Below are 10994 nucleotides of genomic sequence, written 5' to 3'. Positions count from 1 at the left end.
AATTGGCGTCTGTGATGTCTAGCCAATTGAGTGGTCAGCCTCGTCAGATGCAGCTAGTCGTTGCCCCGACAACATCATAATAGGCTTTGGTCGTCCCAATCAGTGTTGCGTCTACCGAAAACAAGGACCGCTATCCAGTTGACGAGATTGAGTGTCATGTTCCTTGCTCCCTAGTCATAAGGTCTTAACAATAATCATACAAGGGAAGTAGCCACAGGACTTGCGATCCCAGGTCGCTACTGCAGGGTGGAAGTGCCGACAGTTGTCCAAGGATATGACGATGTCATGCTAGACATTCCTGGTCCTAAGGGTATTGAAAAGCTAGGATAGGCTATCAAGAATTTCATTATTTGGCCTCGAGGGACGTCTTGTAGTCTGAGCTACCACATCCGTCGCCCCGAGAAGTACCACTCACTCAGGAGTCGTCCCTTCTAGATGTCGGTGGTACCACATCTCTTCCGAGTCCACCACCCTCTCCTATCTTCGCTCCACCATCCTCACCTATAGTGCCTCACCCACCATCTCCGCCACCATCACCTAAACCACAACCTTCGCCAGCACCACCAGAATCTTCCACACCACCACCACCACCCAAAAATGCCGAGACACCACCACAACCAACCAAAGATGATGAGACGACACCACCGCCAAAAAAGTTAAAATTTTTTGTGCCCAAATTGATTTCCCCATACGAGCCAAAGAAGATGAAGTCTGCTGGTAAGGCCCAATTTTTGTCAGAAATTGCAATGAGCCGCACGACAAAACTAGTTGACTTGGCAGAGCACGATCAGTCTGAACCAACTTTTGTAAATATCAAGCCGCCCACTAAAGATGATTATAAATATGTCCCTAAGAAATATGAGCTGGGCAGGCCTCTACTCACTTGGAATAAACTTAGAAAGGTCCCAGCTAGTGTAAAATGGTTCCATGACTGGTATATGAGAGCATCTTCTGTTGGCATTGACACGATCAGTGTAGATATACCAACAGAGACATTAAATAGTGACCATACAAGAGCAATTGTGACCTTCGAGAACATATGGTTAATGATGAACCTCCAAAGACTCGACGTGCAGCTCATAACTATGTTTGCATTGTAAGTGTCACTCATACAATGCTTTCATGTGTTATTATCTATGAGTTGCATTAAACTTCCATACTAACATACAAGTGCATGTTGTAGAATGCAATATGAACTACAACAGATGCGGTACGGTCTGGATCCGAGTACTAATGCCAGTAAAAGGGTCACGTATATGAGCCCAATGAGGATGTGTGAGGACGAGCACACATTCAAGATCAGAAAAAATTACGACTCCTTAAAAGGTTTGGATCCAAAAGAGCGTGAGGACGAAATACAAAAAAGCGAAAAGAACCAAATAGCTCGTTACGGCCTCTACCTAGCCATGACAATGCTAGAGTTTCAAGACAGGGAATTAATATTCGCACCATACAACTTTTGGTAAGTGTCAGTTTGCACGCATCGTATTAATAATTAAAACACGCACTTTGATCACAAAGTTGATTCTCTCAGAGACCACTGGATCTGCTTAATGATTAATCCTAGGCTTGGATGTGTGCATGTCCTAGACTCCGCAGACTACGAACCAACGACTTATGCACTATTCATTACTCTCTTAGAATGGTAAGCCGAGTAAAATATGCATACAAAATTTTATAAGAGTTTGACAATAACTTGCAGAATGTTTTCGATATCATAGGGCCTATAGGTATTATAAGATTAAAGGGGAAGGTGCGAGTCAAGAATACAGGGGCAACCTTTGAGATTCTTTTATAAGTGGCCGGTACGTATGAATGTTTACCAAGTTATTCTCGCTATATACATAGAATACACATAGGGTGATGTTGCAACTCACAAATGTGCACTTTTTCTTTATATAGTGCCACAAGCAACCACCAGGATCTGTCCACCGTAGATTCTACGTTTGTGAGTTCATATGAGAGGACGAAAGATATGTCACTAACCCTTATAAGGTAATTAATGCTCTGAGTAATTGAGGTTGTGTGATTAAGGTTGTTAATTATGTATTATGAACTTTAAATATATGATGTTTTCTAGCTTCCTATGCAGCAAAAAGACTTTGAAAAGGCGAAGAGCGTGAGTGAAGCCACTTTATACAACATAGTTGAGGACCTCTGCAAATTCATCTTGAGAGAAGTCGTTCCCAGCAAAGGAAAATATCACGATCGGACCAGCACCCTAGCAAAGCCTGAATACAGAGCGCTAAGGGAGATTAGTAGGCTAAAGCTAACTCGATCTGGTTGATGTGTGATCATGGTTGTAATTAATGTAACCTTATGTATAACGTAACAGTATATATATATACAAGTGCTATTCTACATCCTAGTGTAGAATACTATTCTACACCAAACTGTTATATTGAACAGAATTCACTATCATTCAGTATTCGTGTTTTAGTACTGTTCAGTATTTCGTGGTCTTAGGTGTAGTACACGATAATACTGAACACTGTTCAGTATTGCTCAGTATTTTTTCTCGTTAATTTTGACTAGCGGTGTAGAATAGCGCTACCGTGTGTATATATATATATATATATATATATATATATATATATATATATATATATATATATATATATATATATATATATAGACTAAAGCTGGCTATAGAATATGGTATTCCTTAGCCGGACCAGAACTCGCGACTCCGAGCTACCAGCGCAGCATGGTCCCATGGCTGGCTTTGCCTTGATCCCCTTTCCGAATAATGCATGCATGCGTGCATTGATTTTATCCCGCCAATCCAGTCTAATTCCGCGTGGCATCATAATCATTCTGGTCGCTGCCTCCGACGACTCTCTTGTTTCTCTCTTCTTCTCTCTCAAAGTGTACGTCTAGATCTCAAGAAAGTGCATGCATGGCAGGCTGGCAGCTCCTCCCATGGATCGTCGCACAAAAGTGCACCCCACGGCGGCTCCTCACACTGGCGGCAGCGTCGAGTCCTCTTCAATCCAAAGCACCAGCGGCGACGTCCCTTCACACCTCTCGGTGGTGGCGTCCCCATGGAGGCGCATGGATCTCCTCGACCGCCGGCGCGCCGTCACGAAGGTCGCCGGGACGCTAGACCTCGTGAATCATGAGCCACCCGTGCGAACTCGTCTCCGCCCGCGCCAGCACGAAGGTCGCATGTCTCAGCCGGTCAGCCCTCCTCTCCCGCCTCCGCCAGCTGGGAGGTCGCTCCTATTCTGGATTTGCCGCCGGTGCATGTTCTGGCGACTCCGCCATCCCGGTCTGCTCTTGTTCGTCCATCCATGGCAGTCGACGGTAGCGGTCCGGACTTGCCCCTTCGCCTTCCCCGAGCGGCAGCGCGCGGCTTTCTCTCGTGGTTCGGCGGCCGTCCGACTCGCCCCTTGTAGATCGATGGCCCTCGCAACACGGCGATCGTTCATTAAGATGCAGCGGTCCGGCACCGTCACATCTCCGACGGTGATAATGTCTCGAGGTGAGCCCCTCACAAATCCACATCTCTTGATTATCATGTACTCAATAAGTCTCGTTGTATAGTTTGATCCATAATTTTCTGGCCGGATCGTCGACTATTGTTGGCAACCTCAATAGTGGGAGCTAAGATATATATTCCAATTGCCATTCTTTTTTCTTTTGCAATGATATATTCGATTATGTCCCATGGCATGCTTACTGCTCTTGTGTTAGGAAAAAGATCCATATCATATCTTTGTATGGTAATTTCGTCATGACATTATGCTAAAATTATGGTAAATGCATACCGTTTATCTAGTGTATTATACACAGCATTATCGTAAATATATATTCGCATCCATATAAATCATCGCTGTTATAGTAATTTTACTCATAGGAATCTGATTACATACTTCACCATACACATCTATTTTCATTTAATGTATTTTTATTTTTCTGATCTGGTAAGCCAACATGTCATGAGAGAATCATAGTTAATCCTGATTCTCTTTCTCTCATATGATTTGGTTGTGTATAGGAAACTGAAGTCAGATCATGCGAGATCATCATGCCTTGTTAAGATGACGATTCAGCTGCTCCATCCCGGCGACGGATGCTTCCAATTTGATTGTGCTGGGGCGACAAGAAGCAGACGACTGACCATGTTGGGCACAACTTTTAGATTGTTGTTTGACGTCGATGTGTATGTAATATCCAGATTGTAAATGTTGGAGTAGTAGTGCTAGTGCCGGATCGAAAATGCAATCACAATTCAGATTGTGTCAGTTAGAACTTGAAATTTTGGGCTTTGCATTATTGTAAATTGGACGTCATTTTGAAATATTGATACGATGTATACCTATATATAGAGGCATTCGAATTCTCGTAACTATTTTATAGTAAATTCGAGTCACAATTATACAGAGTCGTTAATTTACTTGCAATAGCTTGACACAAAATTATAGTAACCCCTACTAATTCTGGTGACGAGCCATTATCCAAATTCTAGTAATATAACTACATTATGGTAAAATTTGACATGATCTCTAGGCTTTAGTAGTTTCAATATATATAAACAAATTGCACGTTGCAATTGTTGACATGATCTCTAGGCTTTAGTAGTTTCAATATTATGTGTATATATATATATATGTGTATGTTGTATGTATATATTAAAATATAAAATGAAAAATAGGGTCTAGTGGGAAAATTTAAAAATTGATGGGAGATTTAAAAATTTTAACACAGGGGTTTTGTAATGATAACCACCTGTATAAAATACATTTCTACATACGGGTGGCATAATTGAGCCGCCTGTAGAAATGGAGTTCTACAGACGGTTCTAGATTACCCGCCTATGGAATCTCTTGATTTCCACAGGCACCCAGTGCAGACGGTTCTCCAACTATATATATATACAGCGCATCTTTCGTTATAGATGACACCTATGATGATTTCATCAATCTCGATATACGTTGGTTTTGTTTTTTGAGGTAAAATATATGTGCATATATGTATACGAGTGTCTCCGTGGTCGTTTGCTTCCAAAGAAAAACATAGGTTACAACAAAATGGGCTGTTGTTCCAAGAATGTGCATTGCGCGGTGAAACTGACACGTCGGAGGGGGAAAGTATTGTTAAGATATTTTTTTTGATAAAGATTATGCAAAGATATATGTTGTTGGGACCGCCATTTTAGTCTGCTGATCGATGCCAACAATGAGTGCCTCCATGGTTTCCATCTACACAGAACATCTTGTGGCAACACCAACAGTTCCATAAATTCCGAGGCGCCCCTCATCAGCTTTGCAGTAGTGCGTAGCGATCGACGACAGCGCAGCCAATGGCCAAATACACCGCCACCGCCGCTGCCGCCGCCGAAGACTTCATCCCGCTGAGGTGCTTCGACGGCGAGGAGTTTCACGTGCCGTCTGCAATGGCGCGGCGTTGCGGGGTTGTCGCGGCCGGCATGGATACCGGTGAGTACACGGCGACAGGGGCCGTGCTGGTGCCCGATGGCGTCACTGGCCGCGTCCTCGCCTCAGTGATGGCGTACTGGATCGGCCGCGATGCTGTTGGCACTGGGGATCTCGGCAGGTATGACGAGCAGTACGTCGCCGGGCTGAGCCACGATGTGCGCGTGGACATCATCAACGCGGCGTTCCACCTGGGCGAGCGGGGGCTCTTCGAGCTCTTTGGGCCACCGGTTGCCCCATGTGCCTGAGATGGCATGTCGACGCAAGCTGGCTACGGGTTTCGTGTAGACCTGGGTGACCGTACATGTAGTAATCTTTTCTCTCACAACTATCTCCTGCAACTAAAAAAAACAACACTGGAATATTTTTTGGTATCACATTTGTTTGAGGTCGCTCTCCTGGCCCACTTCTGTCGATACCGTGATCCATGATCGCCGCCATGTGGGCGTCACTTCACACACTTAATTGATCTGGTGATCATTGATCGCGATCTTGCTGAAATCACGATTCTCATCCATCCCTAAAAAATTGGGCCAATCACACAGCCCTTGCAATTGCCATATCAAAACTGGCCTATCCAACACCATACGGACTTACGGAGACTAACCTATCTCTGGTGGGAAGGCTGCAGCCACGCTGCTCGTCGTCTCCAACCACCGCAGTGCATAATCTGCTAGGAAGGGTGATCAACTTGCGTATGCACAGAGCCACATATTTACGAAGAGTTGCCACTTGAAGCACCGATCGCCGGCAGGACAAAGCCGGCTAGGGCCACCACCTGCTCCGTCATCCCTGCCGACTGTCGTGCGGCCGTCGTCCTGGCCACCGGGAGACTGCACGGCCATGGCAACGCCTCGGCTCCGCCTCTCCTGATCATCGTAGCCCAGCCTTGTCACGGCCACAATACGACATTAGGAGCCACTAGAGCAACCTGTTGGGTTAGCTCCTTTAATCGTGACAGATCTTTTGTATCCATTTTAGATGCATGTAATAGGTTCAATTAAATTGTGAACATGTTTTGTAATAGCGTAGAACCAGGAGTAGTGCAGAGACTGCACGCGCTGCGTCGTACTGCTTCAGTTGGGCAAGCTCTGCCATGGCTTGGTCGCCGTGCATGTCGCACGGGTGCCGCAAATGACGGCTCACCGTGCAGCACCAAGACATGGCGGGGTTCTCGGATCAAAGCCCGATATATATCAATGAAAATGCATCAGAAAATCTGCGCCGTTACACAGTGAAAAACTCTCTCTCTCGCGTGTGTTGTTGGCTTTCGCCGTCGGTAGGGTTTTAGTCACCACCGGCCGGTGCCGCGACGTGTCGAGCTCCTCGTTGGAGTTTGGTTCCAACAATCTGGTATCAAAGCCATGTTTATGCAATACGACGGTTCTGTGAGCCCACCCAAAGAACCACCGAGGAAGAAGCACATCGTACCTCCGCGAACGCCACCACCAATCGCATGGGCGACGCTGGGAACAGCAGCAGCGGGGTCAAGGAGAGCTCTCTCCTTTGGCTAATGCTCACCACCGACAACTACACTGAATGGGCGATGCTGATGCAGTGCAACTACGAGGCTTTGGAGATCGGGGGTGATCGACCTAGGTACCAATCCCAAGCGGGCGCAGGATCGGCAGGCGATAAGTGCGCTCCTGCGCTCAGTCCCGAAGGAGATGTGGCAGTCATTGGGGAGGAAGAACAAGGTAAACGAGGCGTGGGAGGCGGTGAAGACGATGCGGATCGGCGCGGATCGCGTCAAGGAAGTGAACGCAGAGAGGCTCTTGGAGGAGTTCAAAAACATTGCGTTCAAAGAGGGTGAACCCATCGACGAATTTGGCATGCGCATCACTGTGGGGGTATAAACCCCTATACCCTCATGGGCCTATATGGGCCGCACCATCAGAGGTGGCTCGGCCCACAAGATGAAGACGTGCGGCGCACGACTGGTCGGCGTGCACCGCAAGGCTACAAGATTTTGTACCAAATAGGATACTTTGCTTGTAACTCTGTCCCTTCAGGATATATAAGGAGGGGCAGGGGTCCCCTAGAGGACACATCAGATCATATTCTCTCAACACAATCCAATACAACCAGACGCAGGACGTAGGTATTACGCCAGCTCGGCGGCCGAACCTGGATAAAAAGCTTGTCCGTGTCTTGCGTCACCATCGAGTTCGTAGTTTGCGCACCGTCTACCGATAAACTACTACCGTGGGTATACCCCAAGGTAGACTGCCGACCAGCTTTCGTCGACAGTGGCGCGCCAGGTAGGGGGTGTGCGTACAGCTCTCCCGACGAACAAGATGGCCATCATCCCCGACTTCGCGGCCATGGCGGGCGACTTCACGTTCACCGTCAGCTTCAACAACTTCACCGCCATGACCACGGAGGAGGTGTAGATCCGATCTGCGCCAACCACTTCTTCATCGACGTCGGCGGCGGCTTCAACCACGCTGGCTACGACTCCGACTACTCCAGCAACGTCTCCGACCACGCCGACAACGCGTCACCCGCTTCCCTGCTACAAAGAGAGGCAGATCGACAACACCGACCTGCTCGGGCCATCGACCAAATTGTTTAGCCTACTTGCTCTGACCACCGGTCGCAATAATAATCGCCGCGAAGAACGACGCTCCGACAACAGCGACCACCGTCATGACAAGTCGAAAAGCTCGAGGGCCGGACAATTTTGTCGTCACCGACTAGACTTTCATCCAAAGATAACTACACTTCTAATATCTTATTTATTTTTGGCATAATATTTTTTATTATCCTTCAAAAACAACTTTTTGTTTAGCCACACTAGTTTTTTCTCCTACACGAGCTTTCCAGAGCCGGTACTGTCTCCGACTCCTCCCTACACGTGCACGAGATCCGCCCTCTGCGTTCCGGGTGGTCGGCAGTAGCTCCCTGGCGAGGCTGGCAATCCCACGCGTGTCTAGGTTCCGCACCTCATGCTGATTGTTGGCTAGACCAGAGCTGGTACAAGCTCTAGGATGAATTAACTACTTGTGCTAATTTTATAACAAAAAATCTAAAACTTATCTCAGTACTGATTTTTATCTAAAGTTTATTTATACATCATGTACTACCTATTCTTTATATTTATTTTTCAGGGGTTTGGCCCAGTCGACAAGCTACGCTCGGGGACTCGTCGACTATTCCCTACGCTGTGCCCGGGGACTGCTCCGACCACCGAGCACGTTTACGTTCCCAACCACGCTCGGGGACTTGTCGACTACTCTCTATGCTGTGCTCGAAGACTGTGCCGACCACCGAGCACGTTTACGTTCCCAACCACGCTCGGGGACTTGTCCACCGGTCCCTACGCCGTGCTCGGGGACTGTGCCGACCACCGAGCACTATACGCTCGGGTACTGGTCGACCAGCTCACCAATTTAAGAACTTGGGGACTGCACCGACCACCGAGCACTATACGCTCGGGGACTGGTCGACCAGCCCACCAATTTGAGAATTCGGGGACTGTACCGACCACCGAGCGTTATATGCTCGGAGACTGGTCGATTAGTCTATTCAATTGCAGACGAGCATGATATGCTCGGGGACTGGTAAATTCAATTTTTTAGACCTTGCTACAAGGCTCATACTTCGCCTTCCAGCAAGCTCGGGGACTACATCGGTACGATGCATCTGGCGATGCATCTCAGTTTCAGAATTTCTTTGAGGACTTTTCTTTTGACCCTGGCACCACGTGCCTACGTCACCTACTACCAGGCTCGGGGACTAAGTGGGCACACTTCACCTTGCGGTGAATATGCTTGCTTTTTTGAGGTCTATACTTTTTAGAAAAGTAAAGTGGGCACACTTCACCAGGAAAAAATCTTTTTTAGAGCACCATGCATTCTTCGAACAACCTGCTTCTTCGATGTCAATGTTGATCAACTGTCTTTTGAGTTGGTCAAAATACCGTTGCAACTGTTTGGGCGACTTTCCTGCTTATTGAAGACGTCAAGCCTCACTGATCGAAGAAGCTCAAGACAGCGTGTTACATCATAATACATGGTGCTCGGGGACTAGCTGTGGGGGTATAAACCCCTATACCCTCATGGGCCTATATGGGCCGCACCATCAGAGGTGGCTCGGCCCACAAGATGAAGACGTGCGGCGCACGACTGGTCGGCGTGCACCGCAAGGCTACAAGATTTTGTACCAAATAGGATACTTTGCTTGTAACTCTGTCCCTTCAGGATATATAAGGAGGGGCAGGGGTCCCCTAGAGGACACATCAGATCATATTCTCTCAACACAATCCAATACAACCAGACGCAGGACGTAGGTATTACGCCAGCTCGGCGGCCGAACCTGGATAAAAAGCTTGTCCGTGTCTTGCGTCACCATCGAGTTCGTAGTTTGCGCACCGTCTACCGATAAACTACTACCGTGGGTATACCCCAAGGTAGACTGCCGACTAGCTTTCGTCGACAATCACCAACCTCGTCGGCAACCTAAAGACCCTCGGTGACAACATTGATGATGTCCACGTAGTGAAGAAATTTCTTCGCGTGGTGCCACCCCGCTTCACGCAGGTGGTAGTTTCTATCGAGATGTTTGTCGATCTCAAGACCCTGACGGTGGAGGGACATGTTGGGAGGCTGCAGGCCGCAAAGGAACGGTTCGACGACAAGTCCGAGCACATCACCGACAAGATAGGGCGGTTGATGATAGCTAAAGAAGGTTGGATGGAGAAGAACAAGCATGGCTTCCACTATAGGTCCAACCCTGGAGGGAGCGGCGCGAGCGGCGGCGCTCCAAAGTACAAGGCGGCGGTGCGATCTGATGGCGGTGCCTCAAAGCCGGTCAAGCTGACCTCCATGGGCATGCCATGGCGCAAGGGTCAGTAGCGGAACTTTGGCATCTACGGCCACTAGGAGCAGGACTACAAACACCCCAAGAAGGAGAAGAAGGATCAAGCCCAGCTGGAGGCCATTGTAGTCGTCGGTGGTGCTGATCAACCAGGCGCAGGTGCACTGATGCTAGCCGCGTGCGACGTCGTGCACGGGTCACCTCAGTGTGTTCACTTCATGGAGGAGAAGGTCGTGCTGGTGGGCATCCCCGACGGAGTCTGGGTGCTTGACACTGGCGCCAGCAACCACATGACAGGTTCACCGTCAGCACTGTCACAACTTGACAGAGGTGTTCGAGGAACAGTCAAGTTTTTTTTACCACAAACAAACGAAAGTGCTACCGTACCCAAAATCTAAAATTTTTGCCAAGTAAAAGGCCTAAACATCCCCTTAAGAAAAAAAAATCTGGAACAAAATTTGCCTGGACACATTTTTTTGCAAAGAAATATTTATGGGGTACGACAGCAGCAGGCAGCACAGATTACAATACTTAAGGGCCTGTTTAGATTGGGAACGAAAATTTTTTGCGTGTCACATCGGATATGTCGGAAGGATGTCGGGTGGGGTTTTTAGAAACTAATAAAAAAACAAATTACATAGCTCGTCAGGAAACTGCAAGACAAATTTATTAAGCATAATTAATCTGTCATTAGCATATGTGGGTTACTGTAGCACTTAAGGCTAATCATAGAGTAAC

At 47.6% G+C, this 10994-nt stretch overlaps 1 protein-coding gene across 1 annotated transcript; it reads left to right on the top strand.

Annotated features, from left to right (window-relative positions):
• LOC110431841 lies at positions 2796-4351 on the top strand. Its single transcript, XM_021451520.1, has 2 exons — positions 2796-3484; positions 4001-4351. Exons 1-2 carry the CDS (start codon positions 2896-2898, stop codon positions 4006-4008), a joined length of 597 nt encoding a protein of 198 aa, XP_021307195.1. The 5' UTR covers positions 2796-2895; the 3' UTR covers positions 4009-4351.

This window comes from Sorghum bicolor, chromosome 1 (assembly GCF_000003195.3).
Source record: "Sorghum bicolor cultivar BTx623 chromosome 1, Sorghum_bicolor_NCBIv3, whole genome shotgun sequence".
Classification (NCBI taxonomy): domain Eukaryota; kingdom Viridiplantae; phylum Streptophyta; class Magnoliopsida; order Poales; family Poaceae; genus Sorghum; species Sorghum bicolor.
The sequence above is the reverse complement of the archived record's forward strand: the minus strand, read 5'-3'. Positions and strand labels throughout refer to the sequence as shown.